The sequence below is a fragment of the Limanda limanda genome, chromosome 5, assembly GCF_963576545.1.
Source record: "Limanda limanda chromosome 5, fLimLim1.1, whole genome shotgun sequence".
Classification (NCBI taxonomy): domain Eukaryota; kingdom Metazoa; phylum Chordata; class Actinopteri; order Pleuronectiformes; family Pleuronectidae; genus Limanda; species Limanda limanda.
In genome coordinates this window covers 19,924,158-19,943,329 of record NC_083640.1, presented here as the reverse complement: position 1 = coordinate 19,943,329, position 19,172 = coordinate 19,924,158, and the positions used below count along the sequence as shown (strand labels likewise).

At 42.2% G+C, this 19,172-nt stretch overlaps 1 protein-coding gene across 1 annotated transcript in view; it reads right to left on the bottom strand.

Moving 5' to 3' along the window:
• Positions 1-470: 470 nt before the first annotated feature.
• Positions 471-19,172, bottom strand: part of LOC133001453 (dmX-like protein 1) — a 48,679-nt gene continuing 29,977 nt past the window's right edge. The window contains exons 34-51 of the mRNA XM_061071027.1: positions 19,034-19,155; positions 18,342-18,629; positions 17,734-17,936; positions 17,281-17,420; positions 16,989-17,074; positions 16,676-16,877; positions 16,198-16,315; positions 15,716-15,778; positions 14,229-14,315; positions 13,700-13,818; positions 12,926-13,073; positions 8,313-8,373; positions 7,787-7,914; positions 7,156-7,233; positions 6,900-6,991; positions 6,682-6,734; positions 6,247-6,464; positions 471-3,987 (exon numbers count right to left, since the gene is read on the bottom strand). Of these exons, the coding sequence (XP_060927010.1) occupies positions 3,754-3,987; positions 6,247-6,464; positions 6,682-6,734; positions 6,900-6,991; positions 7,156-7,233; positions 7,787-7,914; positions 8,313-8,373; positions 12,926-13,073; positions 13,700-13,818; positions 14,229-14,315; positions 15,716-15,778; positions 16,198-16,315; positions 16,676-16,877; positions 16,989-17,074; positions 17,281-17,420; positions 17,734-17,936; positions 18,342-18,629; positions 19,034-19,155 (2,440 nt within the window). The 3' untranslated portion in view covers positions 471-3,753. The remainder of the gene's footprint in view (positions 3,988-6,246; positions 6,465-6,681; positions 6,735-6,899; positions 6,992-7,155; positions 7,234-7,786; positions 7,915-8,312; positions 8,374-12,925; positions 13,074-13,699; positions 13,819-14,228; positions 14,316-15,715; positions 15,779-16,197; positions 16,316-16,675; positions 16,878-16,988; positions 17,075-17,280; positions 17,421-17,733; positions 17,937-18,341; positions 18,630-19,033; positions 19,156-19,172) is intronic.

The window sequence follows — 19,172 nt, the reverse complement described above, 5'->3', positions numbered from 1 at the left end:
GTCATAAATTATCCTTGAGATAATGTATGAAATGTTTAAATGTCCCTCAACACGCTCACCGCTCCGAGGTGTTGATCTGCAGCAGGAAGCTTGTTTCACCAGAGAAGTCGACAAACAAACCAACAGACAAAAAACAAACAGACAAACAACCACAGCGAGAAGCTGGTGAACACATCAGAGCATTTAGCAGCTGAAGAGACAGATATTTCCCAGAAGAGTCAGAGGAATGTTTGACTTATATTCACCTGGTGGATGGAAACATGATTCACAATTTAATTCTGTTTCACTTGAACTGTTAGAGAAGTTTGGAGAAAAATTCAAACGTGTGTGTGTGTTTGGGATAGAAGTCATATTTGTTTCTTTGATAAAACTCTTGTGTTTTTTCAAGACAGAAACAGTTTCATGAAACTACAAATCAAACATGAATGTTTGTGAGTTGCTTGTTTTTAAAAATGACAAAACAAACCTGCTCATGTTGCATCATTTTTATTACATCGGTACATTTTCTGTATTTAATACATTGATTTACACATTGTCTTCATTATAAAATTAGAATCCTCTGATCAAATTCACATTTGTAAGATTGAAGTGAGAAAAAAAAGTAAAGAAGTGGAGATTCAGTTCTTTTTTTATTAAGCCGAGAGGAAAATAAGAAGCAGGATTTGGTTAAAAAATAGATTTTATTCTCCAGTTTTTGTCGGAGCGAACATGGATTTAATTTTTGATAAAATGGATTTTAATCTCTCGTCCTACTCAAACCACTTTGATTCGTGGGGGAAACAAAAATCACAATCTTGTTGTTCACGCTCACAAAAGGAACAAAAACATAAGAAATTAATCCAATAAGAAGAAAAAGAGCAGGAAATAAGATCACATCCATCTTTTGATCAGTTAGTCTATAATCCTAAATATGCACATGATCCATAAATATATTTGTATAGAATTATATTCTTCATAAAGTGGCTTCTGTCGTTATAACCAACTGTTTATCTACGACTAGTCCTTATTAATACGCAGTTAATATGAGAAGCCTCGTTTGCGGATCTATGTATTTACACGACTGCAATAAATCTGCTCTATTTAAAAGCTTTTCCTCAGTTTATCTCCCTGAAATCAAAGCGAATGTACATGTGTTCCCTAGCAGCAGCACAGCGGGGGGGCTGTGGGTCGTGTGAACTGATTTTTATTACCCCCCCTTCACGCTTTGCTGCGGCGGCCGAGCGTCCACGTCGCAGCAGGAGCTGAAGCAACGTGCTGCGTTCGGGTGATTTAAAAGAAAAAAAGACACTGTGATGATAATAATAAAAAAAAAAAAAAATAAGTGACATTGTTGTGACTTGTTCCAAAACAAGTGAAAGTCAAACCAGATAAAGTTTGTTTGTTAATAAAGTGAATATTACTTCAAGAGAAACACTGTTGTTCCCGAGGCGGTTTTCAAATCACGGCCCAAGTGGAGAAGGAAAGTTTGGAGACGACGAAAGATGAGTCGTCATTGGAAATAAAACGTTTTGCACAACACAACGAGAAATGCGTTAAAACCCAGAAGCCGGTTCATCGCCCCGGGCAACGTCTCCTTCTACATGTTCATCAGCTTAATCTCAAACATGTCAAAAGAAAGAACAGAGAAGCGGTGGTGTTCATGTGTCCCACTGCTCCAACGAGAACCTCAAATTAAAGCTAATCTGTGCAATTTAACATCAGTAATAATCTGTATCATCAGGACCAACAGCAGCAGCAGCTGTTGGAGAGTAAGGACACTTAATAATGATAATAATAATACCACTGATATAATCTAGGCCTAGATAAACACACATCCTACGATATATTGTACTATTATGACTGACTGCTCTATCCAGCCTCGTACTAATCTGCATCACAATACATCGAGTTCAGCTTAATCCTGATGTGCAAATGAAAGAGAAGCGGAGCAGGAACGTGAGGAAACACTGAGCGACGGCACATCTGTAAACCTGGATCCAAGCCAGTGACATTTTGGAAAATACTTTATTTTATTCGCTTTCTGTCGTAGAAGGTGAGAAGACTGATACTCTCATATGTGGCTGTTCAAAAGAAGCTAAAGCTGCAGGTTTTCTCTTTAACTGGATTGGGGAAAATTGATTTGCGAGGAGTTTTATAATCTAGACTATTTAAATATATATATTCTTTTATTTTTAATCGGGCCGTTTTTCACGCGTGGCGATACTGTGCGAGGTACGAGTGACGGGTGCGTGCAGGTTCTCTGGAAACAGCAGCAGGTGATTTGTTGGAGTTCGACTCTAATCGACACATTGTTAGATTTAGTGCGATTCACAAATAAAACTGCAAACAACTTTGGAAATGATAAAAAAAAGATGCTTCTTGTAAATCTAAAACTAGCCTTTTGAATCTGATGTCAAAGCAAAACGGTTAACACAAAGCCACTTGAGAATTTGGTGCGATTTTAATTTTTGTAAAATATAAAAACATACACCCTAAAAAAAAGTAGGGGCTCGTGTTGTGGCTCATCCACTCATGACGGGAAACTGTTTACAGAATAGACGGGGTCAAAGGTCACATCTGCTTGTGTAAAGTGAAAACTCGTGTTTAATGTAACTGAACCCAAAGGTAATAGAAGTAATAATTATAAGGCAACTGCAAAGCCATGAGATTGTTTGACGTCTATAATCAGCTGTAAACTGCTAAAATGATTCTTAAACACGTTATTATGTTGTGATTCTGTTATATCATGACAGCGCTAGGCTAACTGTCTTTATGCTAAGATAAGCAGCTAACGACCGTAGCATCGTAAAAAACAAAGTGGCATCAATCTTCTCATCTATCGAATCCGAGAAAACAAAAAAAAATATATTCTCTAAAATGTGAAACTGCTGTTTTACTTTCAGGAAACATGATGCATCTCATAAATAATCGAATTTGTTCACTTCAACTCAGGCTGGAGAAGCCGATCAGCCTCACGAGAGAGCGACGGAGGAACGGTGACAGGAAACTGACGTCCTGTGTTTCCTGTCGTGAGTTAAACACCTGATCCTCCAGCTGAGCTGCTCGTTGGACGAGGATCTGTGACTGATCAAATGTGCTCTGTGGGATTGTCCACTGCTCAGACGGCTGCGTTGTGCTGAGGTTCAGGTTCGGCAGTGTTGTTCAGTCTCCACACGTTTCATCCTGTTAAAGGATCCAGCAGTGATTCCAGAAGAGCTTCCTCTATCGCAGACGCTTTACTAACATGAACTTAAAAGAAGCCGCGGCTGTTTGAGCAGAACGACGTGGCAGCTCGGGCTCTTCAGCAGCTTCCTGTTTCTACAGCTTCACTTTCTGTGCAAATAAAGGCTCCGCATGTGCTCGTCCGCTGACGCTGACTTGGCAGTTTGTTTGGGAGGATCTCCTGCTGGCTCGTCTTTCTTCTCACTGAACGAGCCCTGAAGTCTTTACCCTGTGCCCACTTTAACTTCCACAGCAGTTTGGAACCTTTGTGTTTGGTCGAGCGGACGCTGAGTTCCACACAGAGCAACAGGTCATTTCACTCTCAGGGGGAAAACCTGAATCAGATGAAACACTCTCACTCTGTCAAAGTCTTTAACTCCTATGAACATTTCTCCATGAAAGCCTTTCTTCATTTAAAACTTTTCAGAACACTTTATGTCATCGTTTCTGTCTCGGCCTCGCTCCCCCGACATGAAGGAACTTTTCGTGACAGTTCCAGAAACGTTGCTCCGTCATAAAAACAAACTTCACATTATTCAGATCTGCTTCCGTCTATATGATGAATTTCACATCGTTCTTGAGGTTGTTGTTGTTGTTGTTGCCGACACTGTAGCGGTTGGGGAGGACCCTCAGCTTCATGGTCCCGTCGGCGCCGCAGGAGAAGATGTGATTGGCCGGCCCCACTTCGATCTGCATGACGCCCGTGCCCAGGTTCCTGAACAGCGACTGGCGGGCGTGCTCGTTAGGAAACGAGAAGAGGAGACACTGCGTGGCCAGGCTCCAAATCTGAGGGACAAGAAAACAACTTAATACAATTCAGAGACAATTTATGTAATGAAGATGTATCGGATATTTTATAACTTTAAACCTATGAAAAGACCAAAACTGAATTGATGCTAAGAAGGAGCCTTTAATTTGTTTATTTTATTCTGAGGAGATTCCAGACAGACCAACTCTTCACTGCTGCAGGAGATGCTTCACTGGAAATAAACCTGACTCCTGTTTGGGAAACGTTTGCAAAACACATCAGTGTCTGTTTTGATCTGTTCTATGTTTCAGGGGCACAGCTCTAGTGACGTCAGTGTCTGCTGGTCGGTCGTTCTACCACCTTGGTCCAAACCATAGTCTGTATTTAAATAAGAGACTGAAGCTTCTCCACTTCCTCCCACAATCACGAAATGAAGCCGATCCATCCTGGATTCAAACGCTGCATCTTGCCCTGATCACAGCAGCGACCGGACGATGGAGCCGCTGCATCGAGGTTTCACTACAACACGCTTGAAATAACTAATTGAAACTGAACTTTACCAGAAACACGAACACTGGAACAAACATCAGTGTGATAAGAACTACTGAGAATGACAGAAATCCTTCTTGAGGAACATTGATGTGTATTCTCAGTTTGGTCCGTGTCCCACCCACTAACTTGGAGGAGGCAGGGTTCATGACCTATGCTGCAGCCCACCACCAGGGGGCCATTGAGACCATGTGGCTTCACTTTTGTGGAACTGCCATGTCGTCCATCTTTGACACAAGACTTTCTACGTGCATGGTTTTTTCTCTAGTGACACCTTAAGGGCAAATTTACAATTTATGAATAAAGACCGGACAGCACGGAATAGAGTCTAAATCTAACATCCAAATGATGTGTTGTTAAAGGACTAGAGGATCTGCTCTGAGTGACAGACGGCGTCGGGATCATATAAAGTTTCTGCTTTTGGTCTCTTCACATAATTTGTTGACATTAAAAAAAATAATTAAATATGAGCTCCCTTATCGTTCAAGTTGATTCGCCTGGAAACTGTGAACACGAGATGAGCGTCCGCTGAGATCCATGATTAGCTCTGAGCAACTTGCATTGTTTGATTCTTATTCCCGGCCTGGGAGCTTTATTATTTGATAAGGTTCTTCACAGACTTAACTCTGTATACATTAGTTAATCTTCCACTTCCACAGGCTCTAATCAAACTCTTTAAAAGCTTAGAAATTTGCAGCGCGCCGTGTGACATTTTCACTTGGCCGCTATACAATTAGCAACTTGAGATGAGTTACCATCACACGCAGCTTCGGAGGATTTCTCTGAGCAATCATGCAGAAGCAAAATCGTTTGAATTTCCAGCAGATGTTTCACTGCAGCATTCCCAAAACATCTGCGTGACACAGAGGCCTCGTGGTCGCTGTGACAGCTGTGTGATCCAACGTGTTCGAGTCCAAACATTTAACCAGATGAATTATCTAAAGATGTTCACATCTGCTGTCGGTCACAACACTTTCCTGTAGCTTCTCGCTTTTGAACATTTCAGTCTTAATCATTCATAGGATGATTCTGAGCAGCTGCTTCGTCACAAGTGTGCATTTGTTTTCTAGCAACTTTAGCTGCTTCCCTGCAATTTCATGGGAGGGGCCTCATGTGACAATGCAAATGGAGTCAGTTAAATGACGTTAAAATGTCGGAGTGAGCACGTGTGACAATACAGCTGGAAACTTCCCAGCGATGATGGTGATGGTTAAAACGCACGACGGCTGCAAAGTTAAAGTAAACAATTATCTCATGATGAAAAAGACGAGTAGAAGACGCAGACTTGTTCTCCACAGTGGAACTCATACACCCTCTCCTGCTCCAACCAGACACCATCCCTGGCCTGGACGTTCTGTTAAAGTCCGTATTGTTGTGAACTCATCGGACCCAGACAATCTCCTGCTGCATTCTTCTAATGTGGAAGGCAAAACACGGCTTTTGTCTCCAGGGACGAGAGCGACAGTCGATGTGCAGGAGACAGGAAACATTCACACCCCCCCCCCCCCCCAACTGCTTTAACCTTGGAAAAGTTATGAGAAGTTTACTCCCTGTGAAAGTCCCTCACGGAGTGAACTGACCTTGAAAGTCGCCAACAAACACTATTAAATATTCATATTTAAAAAAGGAAAGATCCATCAAACTCCCCTGTCCTTTTTATGGAGTACTAATCTAATCATTATCAGTAATGTCTTTAATTGCCTTCATCAACGTGGGGATGCAAAATAAAAAAGGGTCAGTGAGGATACCTTGATGTTGCCCTCAGCTGAGCCGCTGACGAAGCAGTCCTCGATCACGTCGACGGCCAGAGCTTTGACCGGGGAGTCGTGGGCCTGGAAGCTCTGCCGCTGGTGCCTCTGGGGAAGCTCCAGGACGCTGATCCAGCCCTTCCTCCCGCCTGTGAGGAGCAGCTGCTGTCGGGGGGCCATGGCGAGCACGGTGGCGCCCGACTCGTGGCAGCAGAAAGCTGAGGAGGAGGAGGAGGAGGAGAAACAGGGAGGATGAGATCGAGATATCCTATTCCAATATCTTGTTGGAATGGGACGGACAGACAACCCGAAAAAAACAAGATGCATCTGGCCACTAGGCAGCGAGGAGTCAACGATGTAAAACAAAAAGGAAATGATTATCAGAATTGCCTTAGATTAATTTCTATTTAAAAAAACTGAAAAAAAGTTTCTTACCATGTGCAAGGCTGTTAGCAGGAGTCACCAGAGTGTCCCACAAACACACGTTCCTGCAGGAAGTAAAAAATAACCATGTTACTGTCCAGATTCCAACATTTGCATCACAGAACATCGTTATTCCTGTTGGCCACAGCACGGAGAAGTTAAATGAAACAGAATTCAAGTGTGAAGGGGAGATTCATTGAGGACGACTGGAGCCAAAAACCCTTTTGTACCTGTTGTCTGTTGAAAGACCTGCAGTGGCGATGAGGGAGGAGGAGCCCACGAAGACGAAGTCATGAGCCGTCTTGTTGTGGCACTGCAGCGTCTGGCAGACGGCAACACAACGGATGGTGAGCAAAAGTGACAGTAATCGAGACGCAGGAGAAGAGAAGGAAAAGATTAGAGAGACAGGAAGAAAACAGAAGGACACCGAGGTGGAAAAACATTCTGCAAAAAAACACAAATGAATCCGCTCTTCACATTTCTTACCAGGAAGGGTTTGGGTGCATTCCCACTCGTGTTGGTCTGCCAGAGACTCAAACCTCCATCAGCATCTACGATACCAAACTGCACAAACATTCAGAGATGAGAGTTTTGCTGATATGAAGACAGAGTTAATTCTTCATTCAACTACAGACACACAGAAACACATCGCCCTCAGTTTGCACACAACTGAGAAGCATCATCCCCTTCAGGTGATTTGGATCCTGCTCAAATTACTTTCCCGGGAAAAAATGTCAACGGCCTCATAAGATCAAGCGTCGCTTACATAACTACAGTCAAGAGCTCCAACTGAATGTTTTCACAGCGTATTTAACTCCTGGTCAGAGCAGGCAGAGAGGGAGGTGCTGGCACAGGAGCGGCGGCACCATCTGAGAATATGATTAGATGGAGGCGAGCGCCTGAGGTCAGAGCGATGAGTCACTCAGATGAAGAACAATGTGCGCTGAAGACAAACTCCCTGCTGCCGCTCGTGTCTGCTTGGTGAAGTTGTGAGCGCACTTGTAAAAATGTGGTTCAATCCGACAGGCGCACATCGCGATGCAGTCTGCCTCCGCTAAAAATAATCCGACATGTGTGCCGGTGACAAACTGTTCTCAGCCTCGGTCGGCTTTGTTACCTTGTTGCCTTGGTGGTTGAATCGTATCCTGGTGATTCTGGAGTTGCCGGGACTTCTGAAGCAGATGATCTGCTGGGAGTGACCCCACTCGAACATCCGCACGCTGCCGTCCTGAGCCCCCGTCAGGTCTGCTCCACGGGATAAACAAGGACGGGAAATCAGGTTTTGGCATTTCTTTGTCCCCAGAGTTTAATAATTCATGAAGGAATAATGAAACATTTTGCACATGCTTCACCAAATCTTACATCTTACGATCAGCATTCAAACGCTTCACAAGTGAATCCCCACTCTGCGGTTTAACTGAATATACAACAGACTGTGGGGCTCACTCATGCTTCTCTAAATCAACAGCAGTGCTGAGGCCAGAGGAAATAAAACGTTGCCTCTCGCTAAATATCTGCACAGGAGAATCTTTATCAGCTGATGTAATCACCCCCAGAAGCCTCTTCTCGTTTCTAACAGAGAAATCATGATGTCAGGACAGAACATTTCATTTCTCTAATCCACTCACAGACATTTTACTTACAGTAAGGCAGTGTGGGATGCGAGGTCATCCTTCTCACATTATTGATATTTCTCTTGATCATCTGGGAGAAGTGAAGAGGAGGAAGAGGAGGAGGAGATTCTTACTGAACTTCAATATGGCAAACAGTCATATTTTACATCAGGGACACTGTACAATGCTGTTCAACAGTACAGAGTTACAGAAAGTTGCAGGTTCTACAGCCCTTTAACAGACACTGAATACTACGTGTAGGCGGCTGAATCAGTCATTTTGTCTTTCAGACATCAGTGTTTACCCTAGGTTTACAGCTTTGGGGGGGGGGGACAGACATGGACACAAAAACTTAAAGGAATCATGATGTTAATGTGTTTCTTTTAATGATAATGAACTGTACATTGGATTTCTGACTGGCGCTGACAGGCTATTCTGTGATGCTCAGACATCATGTGTTTGTCCAGTTTGTCCCTTCTGTAGGACTGGCAGGGAGACTCTATAAGTGGCCGGGTCTGGTTTCCTCTAACAACTGCCTGTTTTTGCTGTCTACGTATTCGACAGAACATTCCTAAAACCAGTGGTGTATAAAGTACTTGAAAGCCATACTTGAGTAAAAGTACAGATATCTGACTTGAAAGTGACTCCGGTTAAAGTAAAAGTCACCCATCAGAAAATGACTTGAGTAAAAGTCTTAGAGTTGCTCATATTAAATGTACTTAAGTATCAAAAGTATCTGGTGTTGAAATGTACTTAAGTATCAAAAGAAAAAGTACAAGTACCAAAATTAAAAATGCTAAGTGCTTTTTATAGTAGGCCTATACAGACACAAAAAAAACCCAAATTGTTCAGGATTTATTTCAACTGACTGAAAAATTATAACAACACTATATATATAATGAATAATTTTACAAATTTGAACCCGAGATACTGAGGTTAAAAAAGAATTGGACAAGTGCATCTGAACTTATAGAGACAACAAAGAATCAATACAACAGAATAAACCCCTGAGGCATCAAAGTGCCTCTTGATTCTACTTAAGAACACTAATAGACCAAATGAACCTTTTGTGTCCATTAGCTGTATTGTGTAACTGCCTGGATGTTTACCTGCCTGTATACCTGCCCGCCAGCTTGTCCACTTATCTACATGTAAGCCTGTTTATTTATCATTAGACTATCTTCACTGAATGGGCCTGGGGTTGTGTTTGCATTTGTTTCCAGCAGGGGGACAATACACCTGTAGGGCATCTTGCCTGTAGGGACGACAAAGTGAAGACACAACTCTGCTTGAAGTCGTACACATTAGCCAGTTTGTACAATACATATATAAAGACTCAGAAGCTTCTATTTTGTGTTAGAGTCAGCACAAAGGGCGACTAAGGATTGGAATTGGCAATATATAGATATAAAATATCTTTGCAAAAATTAAATTGGCATTATAGTGAGTGGAAAACTGGGCCTGATTACCCAGGGTTCCATTTGGCGAGGTCCATTAAAAAACCTGAATTGTGTGCTTGAATATGCAGTAGTCCACGACACAGTGTTTGTTTTTGGTTGTGTTGGCTGAAAGTTGCTCTTGCGTTTGCTTATATAATTGGTTGTGTTGTTTGTTTTTCCATCTCGACTTGTTTTAAATCTGTTTGTTTTGTTTACGTGGACGACGTGTAAGACTAAGTAGACACGGCTAACCAATGATAGTCTATTTGCCAACAGAAAATAAATACTCAAGTAAAGTACAGATATGTGAAAAATCTACTTAAGTACAGTAACAAAGTATTTCTACTTTGTTACTTCCCACCACTGCCTAAAACCAAAAAGAAAACTGAAATAATCCCCTATTCATTCTCTATGAACTGTAATTTATCTATATATCTATCTGGCTATCTATTTATTTATACATGCATGTATATGTGTATGTATGTAATGTATGTATTTACTGACTTCCATAAGTTACCTGGATTGCCGGAATCCGGAAACATTTTTGGATCCGGTACTTATGTTTATGGCATCTACACGAAGCCCTGTCACGAAAACACGGAAACGCTGGAGCGGAGTTGTTGAAATGGCTGTAAAGACGTCATGGCGCATGCGCATAAAGTGAAAGAAGACTAAAGTCGAGATCCTACCAGCAATCTTCCCATAACCACTTCTCTACCACCTGAAATCACTGTTACCACAGCAATCAAACAGGACTAGTTAGAATAGAGCACCTCGCCATAACCCTCGTTTGTGTTAAGTTACCGTTTTGAAACTTCCGTCTATAATAACAATCTTTTCACGTCAGATTTGCCGGTTTTGAACAATGGTCCGATGAAAATAGATTAAACAGTGATAGAAGGAAGTGACGCAGCGGGGTTAATAATGGTTCATGCTGAAGTTGCGAGGCGAGGTGCGTTCACGGTTAAATACAACAAGCGGAGAAAGCAGAATCGCGGGCTGACCGGCGCTGAGAAATGCGCGTCCCGTGTGAACAGCCAGGCGCCTGCGCGCTGGAGAATTTGGGCGCGGCGCTTCGGCGTCCGGTGTAATACTTACCATGATCAGTCTTGTACAACCAGGGGGAGTATTTCCCCTCTGACAGCCAAGCTGGGTCAGAACCTGTCATTAGGGACGGGAATCGGCAGGGACCTCCCGATACGATACTATCACGATACTTAGGTGGTGATACGATAGGTATTGCGATTCTGTAAGTATTGCGATTCTGTAAGTATTGCGATTCGATATTACGATTTCCTGCGATTTCTTTTGGTTATTTATTTATTTTTTTAAATACTACACCATGGACAAAAGTTGAATCATACCTTCAAATACAACACAGTCAAATTAACTTAGAACTTTACAAGTTTTATTTCAAATATTAACATTAACTTAATGACTGCCGGGCAGCCAATAGAGAAAAGAAATAAAAATGTGCCCTATTATTGTATAGCCCCTGTCAACTGCACACAAACTGACAGATTAAGAAATGTATGCCACTAAGGCTACTTTTAAACAATAAATAAATGGTCAATTAAATAGAATGAATAAAAGTATACTTAGAATATAAACTTTGAAATAAACAAAAAGTAGGCTATGCTTCATTGTTGTTTGCATGTAGGCGATGCAATGCTAGTGCTTGGGTATGTTTAGATTCTTGTGCAAAAACAAGAGCTGGTCAACTTGCTCCCGCCATATATCCCCCCCGTATAAACCAATAAATAAGTTAAAAAATTACAATTATCTCTCTTTCCATATCACAGTACTGCTTGTCATTAACCCCAGAGCTGCAGAATCTGCTTCTACTGGTTTCTCTCGTCCCATCTCTTTGCTCTCTCTCCCTTCCCTTGCCCACTTCTCTCCTGTAACCCCTACGAGTCGCTGATCATGGCGGCGTGATCAAGTCACATGACGGTTTCAAGATGTCATAGCGTAAACACAGCGCCACCTGGAGCTCTTCAACTTCAGTCCAAAGAGCGGACTTTAAACTCTAGTTTAGTGTTGATAGATCAAAAACTTAAAGATATGATCTGTTGATAAATACAAAAATTTTCACATGCAAGTTAAAGTCGATAAGACTGGATATTTATAGTATATTTTATGTGGTATAAAAAAGAATTACAAACGGCCAAAATAGCCCTGGACTTTTAAAGGTTTTTACAACTGATCCACAGAAGAGAACCTGAGACTGTTTCTGCCTGAGTTGTTTTTCTTTCTCACTGTGGGAACTATTGGGTTTGTCTCTATAACCTTGTAAGGTCTCCAGCTCACTCCGTTAAATGTCCTGCGATAATGTAAGTTGTGATTTGCTGCTGTACGAATGAAGCTGAAGTGAATTGTATTCTGCTCCAACCTTGAGCAAACTGCCCGACGGAGAAATAATCATGATGCAGAGCGGCTCTCACTGTCCAGACAGCATATCGAGAGCAATGAGCAAACTGGGTAAATATCAACAAACATGACTCACTGCTGCTCCATTCAAAGACACCGCAACCACCAGAACCGAATCAATCTCCCTCCACACGGCTCTCGCCAAGTTTCACTGCTTTAGAGAAACAGCTTTCACAGACTTTCCATTAAAAATAGCAGGGAAAGGCAGAGATCCGGCCTCACAAGCTGCAGCAGTCAACAGCATCATAATGCCTTAGTAAATCAATGGGGACATCTTGTGTTTGCAGCCACAAGGCTTTTAAGCCACTGAGCCCAGACAAAGACAAATTAGCAGCTTCAGTTTTTGAAATTTTATGCTGGTAAAGAAATTGAAGCCAAAAGCAACGTGTGTTACATTATTATTATTAAATATTGTGACACACACACACCAACACCGTAGCTCTACTGCTGTTAAGTTGTATTCTGCGCTCTGGAGGCTACGACAAGAACGATCAATCAGTTAATGCCCGAAAACGTTTAAATCATCTGTATATGTTCTAGACAAGAAATAAGAAAAATAATATGATCCAGCAGAGACAAGAAAGCAGTAGCTCATATTTCATCACTAAAGAGAAGATGAATGCACATTAAGAAGCAAGAGAAGTCAAATCATGTTTCATCTTTTCTCCAGTCTACAGCGTCATGGCCATGACCAGCTCCGAGTCTCGGGTGTGCCTCCACCAGACAACTCCTGCTGACTCAGAGATAACATCATCACACAGGTGTAGAACTCACCATGGCTGCCCCCCGGCCTGTCTGCATACCGCCCAGCCACGGCATGTTGATGGGTGTACCAGGGCTACTGTGGGTGTACGGCGTGGTGCCATGGAGGGCGGCGAAGTCGTCCCGTGCATGGACCACCAGGAAGTCATCACCTCCAACACTACACACAGAACAATAATTAGACAAACACTTTCATGACACGACATCAGATTTCAGGTTTATATTTCAGAGACGGATGCAGAGATAATCAGGATAGAAAGACAGCAGGATTTATTTGATCTAATGATTTCGAAATAACCGATTTAAGATGGTGGTTTCTTGTTTGCAGGACAATAGCTGGTTCGTGCAGTGTGCATGTATTGAGCTATTCAGACTAGAAGAAGAACATATTGACAGAAAGCCCCTTTGTTCTGAGATTCTATAACAATCTCTCGAATAAAAGCAGCAAAACACACACAAATATATATAGATTGAGGTGTGCACTCATACATACATGTATGTTCACCACCTACACAACCTTGACTGAACCAATCACATTGTCCCATGCCCACACTCTATTTAGCTCTGTTGGGTGAAAAGGTGAGTTGAGGGTGAAAAGGTGAGTTGGTGTTAATCATCAAGTGCAGTCAGTACACACACACACACACACACACACACACACACACACACACACACACACACACACACACACACACACACACACACACACACACACACACACACACACACACACACACACACACACACACACACACACACACACACACACACAGATTGCTCTCTTACCCTTTGGTTTCGGCATCATCGTCGTCTATCCACGTCATAATTTGTGTGGCCAAGATGGATGACACATCCAGCTCCTGAATGTCATGTGTAGAGGCCATGACTAGACAATTACGATTTGCCTGTGAGAACCGACAGCAATAGGACATTGTGAAAAGGGGGGGGGGGGGATGACAAGCCTGCTTAAAACAGTAATGGTCTCCACTAACTCCTGAGGGATTAACTGGCTCTGCAATGTTCGAGTAGATAAAACTAATATTTCAATATTTAAGCAACAAAGAAACCTACGACCTTATGTCTAAGCATTTAATGTTCTCTCCCAGTAACTAACAGATTTAATACAGACACTAACACACAGGCTTCCACAGTAAAAACTAGACAATTTGAATCATATACATTAAGATGAATGTGGACATGCTCAGGTGAAAATAGAAAGACCAGTATAGGTCTGACAGACTGTTTTACTGTTTTAGCTCAGGGCTTCATTGGTTTATCAGTGCTGTTCAGTGCCATCTGTGTAAAAGAGTTGTACCTTGTTGATGGCAAAGGCTGTGATGATGTCAGATTCTTTGTGGATGATGCGTGCTTTTCCTCCAGGGGAGCCCAGCTCTGACCCAGTCTGCACATACACACATAAAACAATAACATCAACATGCATATTCAATGATCCCAGCTGAAACATTGGTAAACATTTCCTGCCTGCAGATACAAGTCTCTTCGTGCTACACAACTAATGACCTGACAAGATGCAAGGGAGGGGTTAATAAAAAAAAAGGGTCTAAAATTGAAGATAACAGAGCGGATGTTATAAAAGAATCAAGCCTCTGGCCAGACTTACTCTTTGTTTTCTACTCTATGAAACAGTTTCACTCAATGTTTTTGCCTTTAGGAGAAAACATGCGAGGTGCGTTAGACCACACTATTAACCACTGCAGCCAACATGTACTAAGTAGGTTGGTGCCATTAGAAAGCATGAACACAACAACCCCTAAGTGATGAGCACAAGCACACACTGAACCATATAGGTCCTATGGGTTGCATGCAGTAGCAGCTAAGTATACTATACTGTGTCTTATCTCTTATATTCTGATGCCAAAATAGCTGAAAAAGAGACAGGCATCCTTTTAGCACGAGACTGAATTAAAGTCTTTGCTGTATTATTCAAGAGGAAAAGACCACGTCTTTCTCTGTCAGATGGAATAAAGTAAAACTTGACTTGCAGAAACCTAAATATGGTGGTTTGGCATTTTTGCTGCGAACACACTCAAATTCACTGCGACAGTGCTGGGCTCATTAATCAGAAGCTATTCAGCTTCATAGCTTGTCCTCTGAGTGGGTAAATTAACACTGAGCCAAATGGAGTTACTATAACACGGCAGCCTGCACAGCAAGAGCCAGAAGATTAGAAACCTCTGTGAAGCAGCAGTGTACAGTGCAATTTAAGATGTATGGCTGACGTTCACATGAATATTTAGACTGCTAAATGCAAGTTTAATATTAAACACTGAGAGGAACATTCATAGCCTTGAAGATTTACACAAACTGCAATACTGTCAAGTTCACAATTTGAATGTTTCCAAGATTATATGTGACAGGCCACATTTACTATTCTACTGTAGAAGGTAAATAAACGATGCACGATGTACATGTTCCCTTTAGTATGTGATGTTAAGTTTCATAAGGTTTAACAACATCTATATAGAGACCGGTTCTGCTTCCTCAATGGTCTCGTCAGAAGAAAACCGTTTTCAATGATGAAAACATCACAGATGATTTCATCACTGACAAGTCTGATGTTGCATCACCACTTTTTTATGAGCATGCTGCAAAACTCTCAGATAAAAAAATGCCATCTTGTTGGGAATGTATTTCATGTTACAATACCTTTGATTGTATGATTCAGACTGATGCTTTTCTGCATGTCAAAATGAGGCAACCTTACATGAGAAATAAAAAAGGTGCCAATGCTAATAAAACCAGCAAGTTTTTATTTCCCATAATTATCTAAAGCAACAGTACCTGATGGTTTCCTGTCTCCTCCACCACTGAACATTTCATATTGCCAGTCTGGTCCTCGACCGACTTTAATGATTTGGGGAAGCAGCATGGGGCAGACACATCCACACATAAACAAACACACACACACACAACACATAACAAACCAGTGACGAACCATGCAAACACACAGAAACTGAATTATTGTAATGTTAATCAAACAGGGTGTAATTATTTGAATTAAATTAAAAGCATCATCATGCAACTGGAGGCAGTAATAATACATGTGGTTGGCATGCGGGACAAAAAAAGCACAAATGTGCCAACAGAGATGTAAAAGCAATAACACTGCAGTTTGCCTGGGGGGTAAATACAGAGATGTGCTGTAGTATTTAATCATAACAAAACAGTTAATGTGTTATTCAGTGTCAATTAATACAATGTGCTAGCTGCGCAACATGGAAACACTTCATGCAGGGGGGTGGCATGGTGTAAACATGGTGTACCTCGTTGGGGTCCCGCTTTTTGGTGAAGATATTTCTAATGAAAGTCTCCTGCACTTCGTCCTGCTTGACCAGAAACTGCCACAAACGTGTCACTGGCAGCGCTGAATGGTGGTTGGTCCTGGAAAGAATAGAACATCTCCTGCATATTAACATTAATGCTCATTTAATCCGTCAGTTTACTGAAGCAAAACCAAATGTGTTAAAAAGTGTTATTTTTGAGTTGAGCCATTGGTGCTGGTCTGGAAAACATTCATATCTGGTGCTTAAGGCAATATACAGCAAATTCACATGCACAATGTAGTTCTTCCAAGAACGATAAATTCCTACAGTGCATAATATACTTATTACACAACCCCAGAAATATACAGAGGGTCGATCTGTGCAGGGATAAACTGTGGGTCTGTGGTATGGATGTGTTATACAGATACATCTATGACTTAAACAAATACTCAGGTGCAGATGCAGCTCTCAGTGGTACCTGAATGGGGTGTTGGACGGCTCAAACAAGACCTTGTGTCTGAGCAGAGCGGGGCCGGGTGTGGCAGTTTCATCCTGGAGCTGTGTGGAGATGTACTTGGAAGGAGGCCCTCCAAACAGCTCCAGTCTTTTCTGCAGCACCTGCTCCCAGCGCTGCAGCGTCTTCAGCACAGCGTGACACAGAGGAGAGCCCACAGGCAGATCTGTGGTAAACAGGCACAGGCAGACACAAGACGGAAATTAGATTAGCTCAGACAGGAACTCTCATATACCTCCTGAACATTAGTATTTCAGAGGGTAGGTGGTATAGTTACCTAATAGATCATATCCTGCCATTGGGTAAAAGGACTTCAGATTGACCAACACCAGCTGAACCATTGACAGCCGCATTAAACACCAACTAGGAGAAGAAGACGTTATAAAATCAGATTACACTTCTTAACACAAACACTGTTTATAGGTTGAGTTTCTTTAAAAAAAGGGTTAGTAAGAGTCTGTACACAGACATTTACAGCTGAAACGACATTCAAGTTCTCTTCAGTCAGCTTGAATATGAGGTGAAGGTGAGTCCCTGGGGTCAGTTTGCTGTTATATCTACTCAGTTACCTGTATGAATTGTGGTTTGAATGCTCTCTGCGCGGAGAGTTGGGGTCAAAGACGTCTTCAAAGTCATCGTCATCCTCGTCTTCATCCTGACTGTCCTCAGAGTCGTACTCTATTCTGTTTTCCGATGGTGGCAGCAAAGGCTAAATGATGCAAGAGCACAATAACAAAGAAGTAGGGGTGGTTAATTAAACCGTTTGCTTAACAAAAAGACAGCTGCTCTCTTTATCTTTCATTTAGTGCCTGTCAGCTTGAGTAGATGTCGATAATAACAGCAGATGATCACACTTACAGGTTTATTTGCATAGTCATAATATAATCAAACCACATATGAATCCTGATAATGAAACATCATCCTAATGAAAAGCCAATTTACTCAGGCTAAACTCAGAAAGGTAGGAAAAGGAGTTGATACAAAAGGGCCATGTTTTAACTGCTTTTTCTTTCTTTTTTTACCTTGGCAATAAAATAATCCCAAATGCTGAGCTCTGGAGGAACAAATCTTTCTTTAAAGATGGAGGCAGCCTCTTGTTCCACTACAGGGACATGCCTCGGACTGGATGGTCCCTCCCGCTCTATCCCAGACTCCTCTTTGGATCCACTGCGTGATGTCCGAAGCCTGAATCGTCTGGACTTTCTGTCTGAGGCGCTCGGAGAAGCTAAGGTGCCAAGAAAAAGTGTCACAATATCATACTTATGATTTCAGTGCCATCAAACCCACACACGCCTTTTAAAATCGTATAAAACATATGTGCCAGGCTTGTATTACTTTCGACAATTAAATTACCTTTAAATATAAAAATATACAAACAAACAACATGAAGTTCAAAACACCTAAATTATGTGCTATAAACAGGAGTTACAAAGATATTACATCAGGTTTCCTCTGCCAACCAGAGAGCAGCAGCAAAGAGAGAGGGATCGAAACAGCTCCCACACTAATCGGTTAATGGATTTCACTATGACCCACAGCCGGGAACCCAATTAATTTAGCAGGAGTGATTTGATTTAGCTACTGGGTCACTACCAAGAGAAAAACTCCACATAGGCAGACAACCACTCACCGTCAGACAGAAAACCAGAGAAACAATCACCTGGGGGGGGTGTTCTTGTCGGGCTGTAAGGTTTCTCAATGACGGGGATCCGAGCACCTCCTCCGAACACTGTTACCCAGAGCAGGCCGTTGAGAGGGTGGGCCATGATGCGAAACAGCTCGTTGCTGGAGTGAGTGGCCATGCCGTGAACAAACAGACTGAGGTATACGGCAGTCAGGATCTCGCAGAGCAGCACGGCCAAGCCTGGCTGGCTCTCCTCGCCTGCTGAGCTCAGCAGACGGATCAGAGAGGCGATACCTGCAGAGAGGGACGAGTCAAGGACAGCGAGAAGATGGCAGCATCTGTAAAAGCCCTTCCAACGACAAGTTATTTTTAGGAGTTGGCCAAAATACTTAGCTGGCTAAATCAATGATGAAAGCAGTAGAATTCACAAATAACCGAGGAAGGCAACATTAAATCTATCATTGACTAATAATCTGTACTTGAAAATACTTTCCAGCAAATGCAATCTTTGTTATCGTTCAAGTCCTGTTAGGTGAAAAACCAAAATAAGTATTCACCTGTCTTTTGACTTTATTCATGAGTTGATTTTAGCTTTATATTGTTTTGATATATTCCTATTGTAGCTCAGTGCTACATACAGGACAGGCAAGTGGTTGTTTTCGTTCTCCTATTGGTCGACAGTCTCTTGGTTGATTTACCTGGCCACTGTGCAGGAGAAGTGTTGGGCTGAACGGACTCGTCCACGCTGACAGCTCTGACCGGCTGTTTCTGAGACAGCAACACACTCTGGTAAACAATCCCAGTGAAATGGTTCACATGGCTGTTGGAGATTAAACA